Genomic DNA, 19320 nt, shown 5'->3' on the forward strand with positions numbered 1-19320 from the left:
AAAAGTATCATTGGTGCTATATTTGTCCTGAGATTAATGCCAGAAGTACTCTATATTTTGCCTTTGTGAATCTGGAGAAAGTGCCAAAAGGGGTTGTTCGATGGGATTTGCATAAAATAGAGACAGATAAGTGATTAGTGAATGATGTTCACGCAATATACAGAAATACTTGTCATGTTAAAATTAACAGCACATTTAATGATGACTTTAATGTTAAAGTACAAGTTTATCAGAGTTCTGTTCATTGCTCGTGTCTTAGAAGCATTGCCCAGGGTTAGGGTTATGCAGACTACCTGAAAGAGATGTTGCATGCTGATAGCTTTTGAAACAATGGAACTATTAGTAAAGTCAAATATTTGGAGGAATGCTATGGAAAATAAATGTTTGAGAATGAATGTTACCAAAACCAAAGTGATGATCAGTGGTTCTAGTGTTGGAAAACACCAAGAAAAAGGAAAGTTCTCCTGATCAGTTTGTCAAAAGGAAGTTGGGTGCAATTCAATGTTTTGTAATACGTGTAAGTAGAGTATTGGCACTGTTGAATAAGGGAAAACTATCGGGCATATGTATACAATATGATGAATGGAAGTGAAACCTGGCCAAGTTGAGGACGTTTTGCATGGAGAGAAATTATATGAGAATGATACGACAAATGGGAGTCTTTAAGACAAGATTAATAACCTCAGAGGGCGATTAAATCTAGACAATATAGGAACATGTGTATAGACAAGAAGAGTGATGAAATTGCCATGTTGAAAGAATGGATGAGTTTTTGGGTTAGCAAATGTAGAACAGTTGAAGTAGTAGGCTCATTTCAGAGGGGAAGACAATGAAAAACAATCTTAATTATAAGTAACCTTTTATTTTGTCTGTCAATTTCAGGCTCCAAAATTATTTGGCAAAATAACAGTACATTTGGTATGAAGTATTCTTCAGATTAAAAATATTAATATTACTACTACTATTAATAATAAACATTGAGAGCCTTCAAAGTTAGTATAATATTAAATTTAGCATTAAAAACCTCTGAGATAATGTTACATGAAGGTGAGTGGGAAAAAATTACAGAGCTAAATGGCATTTCAGGAGAATTCTTCCATCAACAATCTATATAGAATAATAGAAAAAGATGGCAAAATGCATTAAACCTAAGAGGAAGGGGGTATTTTGATGAGACTATCACAGTTTTATATTTTATTGAAATAAATTGTTTATGACAAGTTATACATATTTAAAAAAAAGTCTCTTAAGAAAAAAAACTTACCTGGCTGAGAAACTGTACCATTAGTGAAAGCATTAGCAGCAGCCAATTCAGCTTGCTTTTGACGTGCCTCTTCAATGGCCTTTTCAGCTAATTTTTCTTGCTGCTGCCGTCTTTGGGCACTTAAATTATCAATAAATCTGCAAAAATAAAAGCTAAAAATTAAAAATAAAACAAAACTTAACATTTATCTTATACTAGCTGTATGTACAAGATTAAGCAATTACAAATTTTGAGAGGAAGTTATTAGGCGAAAGGGGTTAAAATGTAAAATATTTAGTTTAATTTAAAAGGATATGAAAGCCCTTTGTGAAAATTCAGATACCTTTTATTTTTGTGAAAATCACTCGATAGAATATTAAACATCAATTAATAAATATTCTCCAAATTTTAGTTTCTTAGAAATGTTTTAACAGACTTTTAGGGAGTATAATATGGGAACAGCCACCCAAATATTTCAGATTTACATTGAAATTGTTTCATAGTATTTCAGACATTAATGAAGCAAAATTCCCAAAGATTCATTTTCTTCTGAATAGAATCATGTAATGGATTTTGATCAAAATTGGAATAAGGATTCTAGAAATAAGGTTTAATATCATATATTGATTTTAGGTTTGGCTGTTTCATGTTATGACATATCAATCGTTTTTGAATTTTGGAAAAGTTTTTGTACTTCAAGTTTTTTTTTATATTCAAATTTATTTTATGCAGTTTGTATTGTAAACGTTTTATGCAGTTTCTATTGTAAACGTTTTATGAAGTTTGTATTGTAAACGTTTTATGCAGTATGTATTGTAAACGTTTTATGCAGTTTGTATTGTAAACGTTTTATGCAGTTTGTATTGTAAACGTTTTATGCAGTATGTATTGTAAACGTTTTATGCAGTATGTATTGTAAACGTTTTATGCAGTATGTATTGTAAACGTTTTATGCAGTATGTATTGTAAACGTTTTATGCAGTATGTATTGTAAACGTTTTATGCAGTATGTATTGTAAACGTTTTATGCAGTATGTATTGTAAACGTTTTATGCAGTATGTATTGTAAACGTTTTATGCAGTATGTATTGTAAACGTTTTATGCAGTATGTATTGTAAACGTTTTATGCAGTTTGTATTTTAAACGTTTTATGCAGCTTCGTTTGGTTGCTTTGTAGAGGAAACTTGTTTTTGGCTTTGCAGAACATGATTGAGTAAAAAAAAAATAAATAAATAAAAAAGCAACAATAACATCCATGTTTGAGGCATTTTAGGTCAGGAAGCCAGTATCTCCAGACAGCATGGTCTGGTAGCACCAAATAGCTTGATTTTAATCGTTGTAAAGGAACACAATCGTGCAAAACTGTTTTATTAAGAAATTAATTTTACTAATCCTGGGAAGGTATTATATATATATATATATACATACATACATACATACATACATACAGTAGAACCCCGAAATACGGCATTAAAAATTAATAACAAAATACAGTACAGTATATAATACACACATATATAATCAAATAACAGTATAAACAAGCCGTGTGTGCATGGTCTCACTCTTGTGCTGCATATGAGATGACGCCACAAAAAATAGTGAAGAAATGATGAATATAAGAAGTGTGAAGGGCCAATGTTTCTTTCACATTTTCGCCAAGTTTAAGAAAAATCTAATGGATGGGGCAAGGTTATGGGGTAAAAAGTCATTTTTTGCAATTTTGGGGCATTTGTGACCCCTTTTGAGCTCCTGGGAACGTCGAATCACAGTGAAAATGGATAAATGATGCAGTTTCATGCTTTAAGACATGTATATTTGAATTTGGCACCATGGAAAACTACTATATAGATATACATATCAAGTTCTTGAGTAATATGAAAAAAGAGCTTCAAAAAGGCATGTTTTTTTTAGCCCTAAAAGTCCCAGAGGGATGCAAACCAGAATTTTGCCAGGGTCACCCATACTGAATTTATATTAAGAACAATGGCCTCCACATTTTGGACAAGTTTCAGAAAAATCTAATAGACAAAAAGAGTCGTTTTTGGCTATTGGGGGCATTATTGACCTCTTTTGAGCCTCTGGGGACATCGAATCCCAGTGTAAATGGATAATGGTGCAGTTTCAGGCCTTAACACATTTAAATTTGAGTTGACTACTGTGAAAAATCACTATATAGTCAGACATATCAAGATTTTGTTGAGAAATATGAAAAAGAGCCACAAAACGGCATTTTTAGCACTGAAAGTCCCTGGGAATGTGAACCAGAATTTTGCCAGGGTCACCAATATTGGATTTATATTAAGAACAATTTGGCCAAGTTTTAAAAAAATCTAATGGATGGATCAAAACTTATGGGGCAAAATGTGTCATTTTTTTTACCTCATTTGAGCCCCTGGTGGCACAATGGGGATTTTTGTAAAAATATTTTTTTTACTGTGCACATCTATTTAATGAAATCCAATTTGTGGTAAAATTTCAGAAAAAACTAATGGACAGTTATCTGGCAATAGTCCGAACACATGGACACAACTGAAAACATAGGTCCCTCTCCGATAAATCAGGGGACACTAAATAACACTAAAGCGGGGGCAAAAAAAAAAAAAAAATTCATATTCCACATCATAACTTTAAAAAAAAAAAATATATATATATATATATATATATATATATATATAAAAGCAAACACTATTAAAAATAACAAATTTTCAGCTAAATTATATCACTTTTAAAGATCTTTGTGTTAAAATAATAAAAAAAATTTCATGTGGTTCAGTATGTATTGTAAACGTTTTAGGTTCTTCACTGAATCATCAGGTAGAGAAGCAAATGAAGAAATAAGTTGGAGAGAAGAGAATTTAAAAAAGTAACTGTGAAACGGCATGAAGTCAGTTTTTTTTTGTTTTTTTGTTTTTTTTAAATGGAGATTGGTTTTGCAGTTTAGTAGGTTTTTAACAATGGCTATTTTATAGTGATGGGAACAAAATTAAAGCAAAATTTAATAATAATTTGCTAAATATTTAGACATTTAATCAGAATCAGTAATTGCAGCAAAATTGGGGAAAATATTTGATTGAAGCATAAAATGATTCTGTTCAATATTTCATTTTAGTCATAAATAAAAGGAGGGAATTCTTACACATCTCCTTTCATTGTCACTCATGGGGAACAAACTCAAGATATTTTGCAAGATTCATTGGCCTACATTTCCAACATGGCCTGCATAAATGTAATCAAGTATCTTCCATTGTTTTTCTTACTTTCCCGTTTCTCTGAAACTGGTAAATGTCAAATCTACAAAACAGAAAATGTCTGGACACAGATTTATAAAGAAAACAAAAACCGAAAAAACTGCTAAACTTAAAAGGGTTTCATGATATGAACTGATGACAAGTTTTACTGCTCAGTCTCTACTTTGAGCGGTAAAACTTGTGCCATCAGTTCATATCATGAAACCCTTTAAGTGTAGCAGTTTCTTCGTTTTTTTTTATTTTTGGTTTTTAAATGATGAGCTTTTGACTTTTGCCAAAATTATGAATTTTTGTAGATACTGATAGTTTTAAATTTATATGCAAGTGTTTTTGCACCTCAAATCTTATTTATATCTCTATATATAACAAAGATGATTATTCCCATCTATAAAAAGACATTATAGATAAAGAAACACTGGGACTATGCATTTTTCCAAAATGGCCACACTACCTGCCAATACATTTTCTGGTAATTATCAATCAATTTAATATATACTGAATTCTTACAATAATTCTGAGGGGAAGCATCCTCCCAAACAAGTAATACTTAAGGTTGTAGCAACATACTTTCTCACTCATTATGTCCTCCTCCTCCAATTTATACCATTACCAAACATTTCTTACACATGTCTATAATTATTTCATTTTACCATTTGGTTTTATTAACTCATCCAGCATGGAAATAATTAATGTCGCTTGTCCTAATGTTTTCTTTGTTTCCATTAATTTGATTGCTCAGATTTGTTCCACTGTTTAACAGAATGAATTTTTTAAACAGTTTTAGAATTTATTTCAAGATGGCATCCATCATTATTTACATTGATACAAACATTTTTTCATATTGCGACAAAACAAACATTGTTATTTTATTTTTATACAGAACAGATTACCTTTTATATATTAGAGACACTTTATTTCTTTCACTATAAAAAGATACTAACATAGAAGAATGGGGTCGATTAAACATAATATATAGTATGTGCTTTTTTCAAGGTTTTCAGCTTTCTAATAGACTAGCGGGGGTACCCGGCGTTGCCCGGGTGTTTGGAGGTGTGTGTGCTGTTAAATAAAAAAGAAACCGGGGATGGGGGGGGGGGTAAGATCGAACCCGAACCCAAAGCCCTGAGGCGAAGTTTGAAAATAAAAATTGGCCAGCCAGAATGAGTTACTGAAAGATGTTTGAATTTAGGTCAAAATGAGGTCAATGACCAGGTTTGTTTGTTATAAGCGAAGTAAAAAAAGAAAACGAACGTTAAAACTTAAGCGGGGGGGGGGGGGGGGTAATCAAAACATCGAAAAAACAAAAAAACTCACGTAAGGCAAACGAACGATGTTAAATGTAAAAATCGAAAAAACAAAAAAGAAAACAGAAAAACGAACACATGAAAAATGGCTTAAATAAGCCCGTTTCGATATTAAAATTTTAAAAATCAGTGGGTACCCGGGTGTTTTTGGGTGTGTGGTCGGGGGTGGATAAGCGAAGTAAAAAAAAAAAACAAAAAAAAACAGAAAACGAACGTTACGTGAAAAATGGCTTAAATAACACTGGTTCAATATTTAAATTTAAAAAATCAAAAAAAAAAAAAGAAGACATCTCACACCATGATTCGAACCCAAAACTTTTAGATAACGAACCAATGTGCTAACCAACTGAGCTAACACGACGTAAATGAAATTTAGTCAGTTTTTTTTTTAACTATTTAAAGTAAATCAGGACATGGCGTAGAACCGGTCGTCGTCACGAGAGGACCATTTTTGTTGAACCCCCCCCACCTCCTGTCGAAAATTGTCGATTTCGGGGTAAAAAATTAATGTTTTTGGCTAATTTTTCGAGCGAAGGATAGAGCTTCAATATGATACCGAGTTTGTGAATTTTCGTCGTACCTGTCAAAAGTTTTCAGCAGACACACAAACACACATACAAACAGTTTCGCTTTTATATATATAGACTAGCGGGGCTACCCGGCGTTGCTCGGGACCGTATAAACAATGAAAAAATTGAATTCGGCTTTGTAATATATTTGTTATTCTTATGAGAGAGGAATTTTGTATGTTTATGTATCATTTGCTATTTCGAGCAAAAGAATATTTTACCTACATAAGACGGGTATTACACATATGAAATAATTGTATCTTACCTAGGGTAGGTAATTTACAGCATGTATATGTAAGGACAGGTAATATGCAACACATTTATCTCATCAAATCCCAAGCAATGCCAGGTATTTTGCTAATATATATTCTCACCTATTTCATTCAATCCCAGGCAACGCTGGGTGTTTTGCTAGTATATATCTCAAATAATCTCATGAAATCCTGGGCGACGCAAGGTATTCTGTTCGTATATATTTCAATCAATCTAATTCAATCCAAGGCAACGCCAAGTATTCTGCTAGTATATATTTGCATCTATCTCATTACATCCCAGGTGACTATGTATTCTGCTTGCATACATTTGCATGTATCTCATTGAATCCAGGGTGACTCCTGGTAATCTGTAAGTATGTTGACACGTATCTCGTTGAATCCCATAATTCTTGGATTGTTACAAATTTCAACAATTTAACCCACATTATCGCTCACCTGTCTAAAATAATAACTTTGAGACATTGTCTTGGCTGGTTTTTCATTACAAACACATCATCCAAATAACTCACATTTAATCATTTTTCATAATTTTTTGATATGTTACTAATTTACACAACCATGTCACATGATTTAACTTACATTATTGCTTCCACTCTTACTAAAATAAAAACATTGATACATAGGCTATGGTATGTTACTAATTTCTGCTATCATTTTTCATGAGTAAATCCACGTTATCGCCCCCTTCTATCACTAACATAACTTTTAGACATTGTATGGCTGGTTATTTCATTACAAACCCACCAACAAAGTAACTCACATATCATTTTTCATAATTCTAACTTTCGTGATCTGCATAAGTCATTTGGTAATCCCAAGTAGTCACCCATTCTAGAATAACCAGTCTATGTATTGCTTAACTTTCGTGATATGCATAAGTCATGTCGTAATCCCATGTAGTCACCCATGCTAGAATGACCAAGGATGGAATACTGTTGCCATATCTGGGCAGGAGCTGCTAAAAACAGCCTATCCTGCCTTGACAGAGTACAAAATAAACTTCGTGGCTTAGTGGGGGATGCCCTTTTCTCTACCCTGCAACCTCTCTCCCACAGAAGAGACGTTGCGAGCCTATCTTTGCTTTATCGTTATTTCCATGGCAGGTGCTCGTCTGAACTCCAACCTCTGGTCCCCCCTCGCCAATCTTTTCCGAAAAACACCCATCTAGCTGAATCCACTATGAAAAATTTCCCCCGTCTGTGCCTAAATCAAAACGCGGATTCCATGAACAAAGCTTCTTTCTTAGAACTGCACGCCTGTGGAACTCTGTTCCGTCTGCCTGCTTCCCACCGGACTACAACTTGGATGTCTTCAAGTCGAATGTTAACAAATTCCTAATGAACCACCCCCTTAAGTAAACACTTCATCAAATCTCCACACTAACGTAATGTACTTGCAATAACCCTTATCCCTGAGTGGCTTCCGGGCCTTGATAAGTGGTGATCACTGTGTAAAAAAAAAAAAAAAAAAAAAATGACCAGACTACGTATTGCTTAACTTTCATGATCTGCATAAGTCAGTTGGTAATCCCAAGTAGTCACCCATCCAAGAATGACCACGAGCAGTGTGGAGAAGAATCGTAAATAAATACACTCTCTATTATTGGGGTGTACAATATAAGCAAGACCAATAGCATCAGATGCTTTGATGTCATGTCCGGGAATAATACGTCCTTGCTTACGCCGAACCCATTTTTTTTGCTTACTCCACGTATAATAAGTAGGGATTTCTATATATAAAAGTGATCTGGCAAAATCATCTTATTGAAAAAGGAAAAAAAAAAACGCAGTAAGTGTAGTTTGTGGTGGTTACTGAGCTAAAGCATGTGCTGTATCCTCATTGAAATAAACTCTCTGTCCATTCTCAAGATGTACTGCTAAATTAACCACGGTCGGAAATCGTTGGTGTATTTCAAATCCAAAGATCCTCCATATAGCTTCGTTACTGGAGATGTATCGGCCTGTCTGATAAATTTTGATTTCATCTCTTTCAGCTTCATCACCAATTCTAAAAGTAGCCATATCACTACCCTTGTTGATATATTTTGTTATGTATTTAATTGCTTTGACCGAACTGCAATATTCCACATTGATGTGTGCCGTCATGGTTTTACATAGTAAACTATTATATGGCACTACCCATCGATTGTCCACATTTATTACTTGTCCTGTAACAACTAAGGTTGTTGAGTGGCCTCCGTGTTCTGGTGATCGCCTGCGATGAAGAGGATATCCATTGTAGTCCGTCTGTGTTTCTGCAATGAAAGGCTTTGGATACTTTTTAAAGCATTTGCGATCTTGCATACATGGTGATGCTGGATTGAGCACTCCACATGGGCCATGGATTAGTTGTGTTTTGATGATTTCAAAAAGTTCTGGATCAATACTTTCATCTGGCAGCTCAGTTGAAATAATTTTTTCTATGTCATCTCCTCTAATATTCTTTTTACACCAAATCAAGGTGTGAGAGTGAGGCAGACCTGTTACTGGGTTTCTCTGACAGAGCTGAAAATGATAACCATCTTGACCATTCCAGAAAATAAGTGGGTATTGAAGTGCATCATATGCTCTGTGAGTCTCAGAAATACGTCGCAATTGTCCACTTCGTAATTTCAAAATAATATTTCTGTGTTCATGTGTTTCATCCACCATTAAGATTGCAATTTCATCAGTCACAGGTGCATTGTATCTCCGTTCATGTTCTCCAGATGGACGCTTGTCTGCTTGTATGATGATTTTTTGATTTTCCATATGCTGCATGCATTCCAGAGCATATTTCAAAATCCTAACATTTATGGTGTTGGTGCAAAAGGTCCTGTAACTCCATAACAATGTCCAATTCCAATCCACCTTGAACGTTTGTGCATCTTTGTTCGGCTTCTGTTTGATTACCACCCATAAAATAAACCTGTAAAAATTCATGGGAATGTTCAGGTAGTGGAAGCAGATCACCCATTAAATGATAACATTGTTCTTGGATTTTGTAAGTTGTTAAGAATCCAAAGTCTGTGACGTTTCTACCAGCTCCAAAAGATGTCATTTGAAAAGCTGAATTGTATTTTAGAATATTCTTTATGTGAATCATATGAAAATGCTTTCATCAACCAATTAATGTTTCTTGAATTTCTGATTATTGAGTGAGAGGTTTGAGCAACCATTGTCACATCTTGCTCTCTTTCTGTTGTTTCTTGTGATCTTATTGCAGACATCCGGCTCCTGTTAGCCATTAATTGAGTTTGTCTTTCCTGTTCGTCTTCATTTTCTCTCGATGCAGCAATACGCATCCTGTTAGAAACTAAGCAATGTTCTCTTTCCTGTTCGTCTTCATTTTCTCTCGATGTAGCAATACACGTCCAGTTAGCAACTAAGCGATTTTCTCTTTCCTGTTCGTCTTCATTTTCTCTCAATGTGGCCATTCGACTGCTGGTAGCAGTCAACCATGATGTTGTATCAGCTAGATGTTCAGTCTCTCTTCGTTTAGCATTGCGAATTATGTTTGCAAGCAAACGTTCTTGTCGTGCTTCATCACTTTCTTCTAATCTCCTGTTTTTGTTGCGTGATGCTGCTGCTGCACTTCCATATGATGATGATGATGATTTCTTTGGCATTGTTAGTATATAGTGTTATAAAAAAGTACATTAAATGTTATACCTTGATCATTATTAATACTTTTCAAAATGTTCTCGTAAATATTTCTTTGTTCATCCACAAGTCTCGGTTCATTTTGGTTGATGAAGTGATCACATGCTTCAAGATCGAAAGAGGTCTCCTGTTGTAGTCCGTTGTTTACATTCATTATTTCATCAGGCTCTGGCATACCACAAGTAGTTAATGTACGGTTAAGTGCCTGGACTCGACAGGATAGATCACAGAGAGATTAAAAATTTCAGGTGAAAATGCAATTGCCATATTTTCATTTTGCAGTCGGGTTTGATGAAGATAATCTTCGAATATATCAGTTTTGAGTTCTTCCCACAGCAAATATGGTTGCTCAATCTCAAAGGCTGTCAGCATAATTGCGAATAACTGTCTAATTTGACTGGCTACTCGTGAAACTGATCTTCTTGTAAGGTTTTTTGCCAATGTTCATCATCTTTCAAAAGTCCATGCATGCACATGCTTCTGAGTATGTTGTACACAGTACACGTTGAAGAGGATACTCCTTGTAGTCCAACTGTATTTCTGCAATGAAAGGCTTTGGAGACTTTTTAGAGCATTTGCATTCTTGTATACATGTTGATGGTGGATTGAATACTTCACATGGGCTATGGATTAATTGTGTTTTGATGATATCAAAAAGTTCTGGATCAACAGTTTTATCTGGCAGCTCAGCTGAAATGATTTTGTCTATGTCATCTCCTCTAATATTCAAATAAGGGTGGGAGAGTGAGGAAGCCTTCTCTTTTGCCACTCAATTGTTTGTCAAGCAAGCATTTAATTCACCAAAAAATATTTTTAGCTTTTCATGGAATATCTGAGCAATTAATTAAGTCATGGCGATTCGCTATCTGACAGAGCTAAAAAAGATAACCATCTTCACCACCCCAGAAACTAAGTAGTTATTGAAGTGCATCATAGGCTGAGTTTCAGCAATACGTTGCAATTGGCCATTTCCTAATTGCAAAAAAATGTCTCTGTTCTTGTTCCTCATTCACAAAAAGGATTAAAATTCCATCTGGCACAGGTGCATTGTATCTCTGTTCATGTTCTTGTCTGCTATTATGATGATGTTCCAATATACTGCATGCATTCTAGGGCATATCTATCACATTTGTGATTTTATGTGAATCATGAAAATGCGTACATCAGCAAATAAATACATCTAGAATTTCTTACTGAGAAACAACTATTGTCACATGTTTCCCTGTTTCAGCAATGTCTTGTAATCTTAAAGTAAGTGATTAATACCGATGTTACAGACTTTCATTAAATCTTATTGCATGCGTCCGAGACAGTAGAGTGATTTATAATGACTTGAAATGCTATTGAGACTTGTCAAAAAAAAATTAAAAATAAATAAAAATAAGTGGAACTTTATATCCTGGATTAAAAGAAGCACTCTTTGGTTTAAAAAAATAAAATCAATAACTAAATATACATGATTTAAATTAGAAAATTGGTTGGTGTTTTCCAGCATATCAACTGTTTTAACGTCATTTAATGCCAATTCCAGTGATTTGCAAGAAAGTTTATAATATAGATTTTCAAGGAATGTTTCCCCCAAAAAACTATATGTAATTAACTACTAAATATAATGTGGAACTGCATTGTGATCTTTAATCTAAACCAATAAGAGTGCACTACTATTGGTGTCCATTTAGGTATCCAGGAATTTGCATCCATCATGAATGATTTTGTCTAAACAATTTTTTTGCTGATAAATGAATGTCTACACAATAGAAACTGAAGGAAACCAATTAAAGGAGCACTCTTCGGTTTAAAAAATAAAAATAAATAAATAATTAAAATATAAATGTTTTAAATTGGAAAATTCAAATAAAAATATTCATGAATTTTAGAAAATATCTGGTTACTCATTACACACAAGGGGTGGGTGGAGTCATAAAATTACATTGCTTTGTTATTCAATATTTAGTGCATATGCTATAATTATAAATAAATGTTGGTGAATTATGACTTTCTATTAATCATATAAAAGCTGGAAGAGAAAGTGGAAAGGTATTTTGCTGATATTAGCAAACAAACATTACATAAACAATATAATCACATACATTCATCTGATATTATTTAGTGAGGATTCACGGAGGAAGATCTATTTATGTAAAATATAAAATGTAATGAGAAACTTTTCTTAAAAGTGGAAATTATCATCATGTAGAATATAAAGATATTTTATGAAAAATATGGCATAAAGTTTTGAAAGTAAATAGGTTAATAGGCAATCTGTTTTTAAATAAAACATTATCTTGAAGAATTTCAGAAATATGTTCAAAGGCATCAAATTGATTATGTGTTCACAGAAAAGGTAAAATGTAACCATTCATACATCGAAACAAATTAGTTTTTGATGATATGAGAAAACGAACAAAACATATACAGCATAATTATTCATCTGATATTATTTAGTAAAGATTAAGCGAGAAAGATTTATGTATGCAAATAAAATGTAATGAGAACATATTTTCTTAAAATTCATTTTGAATAAATTGATATGCATTTGAAAATTGGTTGGTCGTGTTTTGTTTTCCGGCATATCCATCGTTTTCAGGTCATTTAATGCCAATTCCAGTGATTTGGAAGAAAGTTTATAATAAGATATATTTGGATTTTGTTTTTGTTCAATCAAGTCAGTTTCTATATAACCTAAAGTTGGGGCATAAACAGGTACTATAGCTCTAGGTTCGAGTGGACCTGGAGGTAATGGCAATTAACGGATAGCCCCACACTTCCCAAAGACCACAAGTTGGGGCCGTCACCATTGGATATAGTTTAAGGTCATATCCAGGACCAGCTTTTCAAGGAATGTTTCCCAAAAAGTCTCTATGTAATTAAATACTAACTACAATGTGGAAGTGCATTGTGGTCTTTGAAACCAATAAGAGTGCCCTTCTATTGGTCATCCATCATGAATGATTTTGTCTAAACAATTTTTTTGCTGATAAATGTTATAGGCAAATGAATGATGTCTACACAATAAAAACTGAAGGAAACAAATTTGACAAAATTGTTTAGGGTTAATTTAAAGTTCAATTAAGTTATAGTAAAAAAGCAAAGCAAATAAATAAAAGAAAAGAGTTTGTTTGTATTGTGTAGACTGTTTTATGATGTATGGAAATGATAATGAGACTGCTCAACAAAATGTGTAATTAATAACATTTGATGTATTTTACACATCCATAAATGGATTTTCCATGGATTTAAAGGAGGACTCTTTGGTAAAAATAAAATAAAATAAAATGAAATAAATAATTAAAATATAAATGTTTTAAATTGGAAAATTCAAATAAAAATATTCATGAATTTTAGAAAATATCTGGTTACTCATCACACACAAGGGGTGGGTGGAGTCATAAAATTACATAGTTATAGTATAATAAAAATTTAAAAAAAAACAACTAAATTCTTGAAACTAAAACATTTATTACCTGTTTACATGGTCTTTTGGCTAAGATCAAAGTGTTGTATATGTTCTTAGAATTCCAGTGGTCTCATCTTTCGTAGAAACAAACGTTACTCGAAAACACAGTTCCTGTCTAGACATCTCTCTCTTCCCCCCCACCTCTTTCTCTCTCTCTCTCTATCTGTTGTTGTGTGTGTGTGTGTGTGTCTCTCTCTATCTCCCTCTCTATCTGTCTGTCTCTCTTCGTCTTCCATTTTTTATGATGTAACCCATATAATCGACCCCTCTTAATAAAATATTAACTTTAAGACTATATCTGGGCTGTTCATTTCATTATAAAGACACCAATCCAATAACTTACATTTAATCACTTTTCATAATTCTTGGATATGTTACTAATTTCGACAATCGTTTTTCATAATTTAACCCACATAATATCCTTTCCTTTTGCTAAAATAATTATATATAAAAATATACAAATTTATTTTCTTTTTTTTTGGGGGGGGGGGGGGGGGGCTTGTATCAAAACTATATCTAACTTAATATTGTCTTTAATTTTCTATTTTTGAGCAATTATCGGTTGAATCCAATCTTAGCGTTCGGCACTTTTGCGCTAGGTGTGTCAGAAATTTCGTGAAAGTAGTGAACAATTCCACCCCATCTTTCTAAGCTTAAAACTCCTCGAAAAATGTAATTCAAGCCCTAATTTTTTTTTGTTTTTCAATTAAAAGGAGCAAGGACCAAGGTTTCATTAAAAAAAAAAAAAAAAAAAAAAACAACGTGGGTTTTTTTTTTTTTAAAAAAAGGTTTTAAACTTCGGACTTTACAGGTAAATTTCTAAAAAAAAGTTCTTTTTTTTTGTTTTAAATTTGAATATATTATTTATTGACCTTTTCTCTTCAATTTGTGATATATAAGACTTTGGTACATAAATTAATTATTTACTTTTTAATAGACATTTCAAAATGGGAGGCGTGAATTATTCGACCCCCTGTCTTTCCAAGCTTATAACTCCTCGAAAAATGTAATTTAAGCCCTAATTTTTTTCAATTAAAAGAAGCAAGGACCAAGGTTCCATTAAAAAAAAAAAAAAAATGAAAAGACAAATAACCCGGTTTAAAAAAAAAAGGTTTTAAACTTCAAACTTTACAGGTAAAATTCTAAAAAAACACTACGTTTTTTGTTTTGTTTTAAATTTGAATATATTATTTATTGACCTTTTCTCTTCAATTTGTGAGTAAATTAATTATTTACTTTTCGGTGAGTAAATTAATTATTTACTTTTTAATAGAAACTTGAAAATGGGGGGGGGGTCGTAAATTTAAAAAAAAACGTTTGTCTAAAATATTATATTCAGTTTATTGGAAAGAACATAAAATTTCACATTGACCCTGAAAGTATCGTAAAAATAGAATCAATAGAAAAATTTTGATAGATTTTTAAAGTTTAAAAATTGAAAAATATTGAGTTCGGAAAATTCATTACTGTTTTAAAAAAATATATTTCTATTACTTTTAAAACAACTTTAATAGTTTATTTTGGAAGTATAATTCATAAAGAAAATAAATAACCCACTTTTAACAGAGAAATTACGAGATTTTTATATTTTATTCGCAGTTTCGTGTTAGGGGTGTCAAAAATTCCTACAAAAATTCTGATACACCTACTTTTGCGCTAAATAGTATTTCTTAGAATTCCAGCGGTCTCATTTTTTTTGTAAAAACATCTATCACTAATAATTTTTTTTACACATAGTTATCAACTATTTCGAATGTATTTGTAAGTATATATTAAAAAAAAAAAATAGAATTCAATGGCTTGATTATAATTGATAAAAACTATTTATAAATCGTATATATTATAAAAAAAATAAAAAATAAATTCTTGAAAATAAAACATAATTAATACCTGTTTACTTAGAAATTAGCGCAAACCGTGTATAAAAACCTTCGTGCTGTAATAAATAAATAAAATTTTGGAAGTAGATTTTGAAGTATTTAAATCGTCATTTAAACGAAAATAAAAAAAAAAAGAAATTTGGGTGCTAATGCAGAGGGTGATCCGATCCGTGCTTTTTTTTTTAAAATCGTATTTCCACGTTTAATTAAAGTTTTATGGGTCACGTGACATGACTAAACAGTTTTTTAATTAATTACTACATAAATACATTGGAAAAACGAAAAAAATGTCACTTTTTGGCCCCCCCCCCCTGGAGAAAAACATTCAGCTAACACCCTTAGACTGGTACTAATGGACCAAAAATTCGATATTTGTCATCTGGAGGGTGGGGCTTTAATATGATACCAAGTTTGTGAATTTTTGTTCTGTCTGTCAAAAAACAAACACACTCACACATTTTGCCTTTTATATATTAGACTAGCAATGCCCGGGTGTCTTGAGGTAAATCAAAACTCCGGGGGGGTAAATAATAATAAAAAATGTTTTGGTAGGTGAGTATGAGAATCGAACCCGTACCCTTGAGTTGGAAATTAATGTGTGAAAAAAAAAACGTGCGATGTTACCATTGGGCCACCGCGACATACAGCGTAGACGTGTTTGAATTTATTTATGTAACTATAACTATAAAAACAGGCGTGCGTAATAAAAGTTAACTTTGCTGCTTCCATTTGACCTAATTAAGAAGGTCAAATAGAAGTCACGCAGCATAAGCGTCTGTTCCCGGCGAATTGCCGCGAACACGTCCGTTTGAGTTTAGTTTCATTTTATTTATACTAAAAAGCTCAATCAACACGCGAGAAGCCAAAATAACAATAATTTTGTAAAAATCGACGTAAATAAATCTATACACTACGCGCTTTCCTAATTCCTAGATATTATGATATAGGACCTATATACACAGTTTTAAGCGATAGTAACAATCCCGGGAGCGCGTGCGAAAGAAGCCTTTTGAAGACATACACGAAATGATCACACACATTTTGCCTTTTATATATATAGATTACTATTTCGAATCAATTATAATATATACTTGGTTTGAAAATTGTACGATTAGATACATGGGCCTGCACATTCATCCAAAAGTGAATAAGTATTGGCATATTAGTGATAATCTGACTGTTTATTTTTATCAGATTTTTTTTATAACATGTTTACACCAACATTATTTTAAGGCATTGATAAGATACACACAATAACAAATACTTTCAGCACTTTCAGATACTTATTCCAGACAAATTTACCATTAACTCAGTTTACAAGGCATTCTATATTAAGAGAACATTACCGATAATGAAAAATGAATACTTTAAGCATTTAAAAAATACTTACCCAGAAAAATTTTAAATTAACTCATTTTTGGAGGAATTCTCAAAAAATGAATGATTACAGTTAAGAATAACCAAATAATTTCACCATTTTTATATACTTATTCCAGAAACAATTATGATTACCTCAGTCTAGGAGGAATTCCTAAACAAGGAAAAATTAGAGATAATGAAATAGAGATATTTCAATATTTTCAACATTTTACAATATTATTTAGATTTCAATTTTTAAAACTTAAGACATACAAAGACATACAAATGAAAATACAATAACATTTGATCACAAGAACTTATTTGCCATTTCTACCTCAAGAAATTAATCATTTTTTTTTCAAAATTTTAGATATTATACATCAGGGGCAACATCAATTAAGAAAATGTAAACTGTGTTTGTTTTGGATTTTTTCAGGTTTAGCTGAACCTACAAACCTACACACAGAAATTTACCTGAACTATTTACTTACTATGCAGATTTTTTTTTTTTTTTTAGATTTTAGACTTTCAAATGTGTATCTATTATTATGCTTTTATATAGAGTAATTTGGTTCTCAGTTGTCTAACTGTGTCCAATATATACTCTAGAGTCAAAACAATAAGAATATTCTGTTGTCATAACCCTAGTTATAACTTTTAAATCTATATATTTTTTAACAATTTCCATAACTAAAAGATTTGATACATTTTCCATCTCAATATTTGGAAGTTTATAAGTTCTTTCAGTGTCTATTATTGGATCAAATAAACTAAGTATATTACTGAAGCAAAATGTAGTGGGCAAAAAAAAAAAAAAAAAAAAAAAATCAGGAACACAGATAGGAAATAGTATCGCCCAAGGGATTTCTTGGCTGTAATAACCGTAGAGAAAGGAGAAAAAAAAAAGCAGAAACCCCCCCCCGCTTCTCGCAGACACGTGGTTCATCACAAAGAACAATCCAATCGCCAGAATCACCTACACACAATCAGCGTCCTGCCTTTATAGCGTCCGGGAATTATCTATTTACATAATCACGCGAGAATAGACACGATTCTACGGGAATTGCATGGGATCAACGCTAATAATAACCCATGGAAGCCATCTTGGAACTTTCTCTTCCGCTCAGCCTGAAACACAACAGATGTATCCAAGGTAAGCTCTCTATTTCCCCTCATTTCAGTTATTGCTAATTCTGCTACACTCCCCCCTGATCTCATGATCACAAACAGGGCAGGGGGGCAGTCGTCTTTGTCGGGTACTTCTTTGAAGAACCAGAGGCAGCACTTCCTCCTTGCCATCTTCTTCATTACCACCGTTATTGTCACCAGTCTGTTCCATAGGCGGAGTTTCACAATCAGGGTAGGGGAGCAGTATCCGTCTTTGTCAGGTACTCCAAGACGGGTGGTCCCTCTTCCGCTTCTTCAGTAAGTGCATTATATGGCTCAAAATCCTCTCCATCATCCTGCATCATACTCTCTGTCCTTTCAGAAGACATTGTACTGCCTGAGTCTTCCTCTTCCTCCGATGTAACAACAATGGCGAGGGCGCAAACCTTTCACGTGGCGAGGCACACCGTCCACCAAAATTGATTGAGGGCTGATTACCTTGGTCACCTCACCCTTGCCGAATCTCGTCGTACATCGATTTTGCGATCTTTTGACCCACACGCGATCTCCAACCTGGTAAGAGCTGTCCTTGAGACCTAGGGATGCAGTTGCGAGATTGGTCTCATTTACTTGAACTTCGTATCGATAAATTCTGTTGGCAGGAGCAGTGAAGGGAGATGTGTCGTCTCTTGGTGTGATATTGTACCAGTAGACAGTCTCCTGTATGGGACAGTACATTCTAGCCACTATTCGTTTCACTGTACGGTGACATCGCTCCGCTATGCCATTCCCGGCTGGAGCGTATGCACAACGGAATCACAAGTGAACTCCCCTAATTATGTGCAAATGCTTGGAACGCGTTGCTGCAGAAAGCCGTGTCATTGTCTAAAAGGATTTCATGCGGCGTGTCACACTCGAGGAACACTGCCTCCAACTGATGAATCAAGCTTGTAGAGTCCTGCCTCGCCAATTTTCTCCAAATGGAGAAACGCGATGGACCACAGTCTGTTAGAGTTAAAAAATGGAAGGTGCCATAATGCGTGATGTTCATTCCGATTCTTTGCCAATTCTCGTTCACTTCCAGCTTTCCCTTTTCCCATTTGACCGGCGCTGGGGCAATGGACTGACATTTCTCACATTTCTGTATGACCGTTTTAATGGTTGCTTTTGTCGTGGTTGGACAACTTCTCCTGACAAAGTAGGTAGTGCGTCGCACCGTCGGATGTCCACTATCTT

General features: G+C 33.3%; 1 protein-coding gene across 5 annotated transcripts in view; it reads right to left on the minus strand.

The window, feature by feature from the left end:
* Positions 1-19320, minus strand: part of LOC145286012 (rab-like protein 6) — a 254354-nt gene that overhangs the window by 59322 nt on the left and 175712 nt on the right. For 4 of the 5 annotated variants that reach the window (XM_080134625.1, XM_080134622.1, XM_080134624.1 and 1 more), the window contains one exon: positions 1265-1401. In XM_080134625.1, coding sequence (XP_079990751.1) covers positions 1265-1401 — 137 coding nt within the window. Of the gene's footprint in view, positions 1-1264; positions 1417-19320 lie in introns of all 5 variants that reach the window. The other variant, XM_080134621.1, reaches the window with a different exon arrangement.

This window comes from Euprymna scolopes, chromosome 10 (assembly GCF_053919585.1).
Source record: "Euprymna scolopes isolate OS-2025 chromosome 10, ASM5391958v1, whole genome shotgun sequence".
Classification (NCBI taxonomy): domain Eukaryota; kingdom Metazoa; phylum Mollusca; class Cephalopoda; order Sepiida; family Sepiolidae; genus Euprymna; species Euprymna scolopes.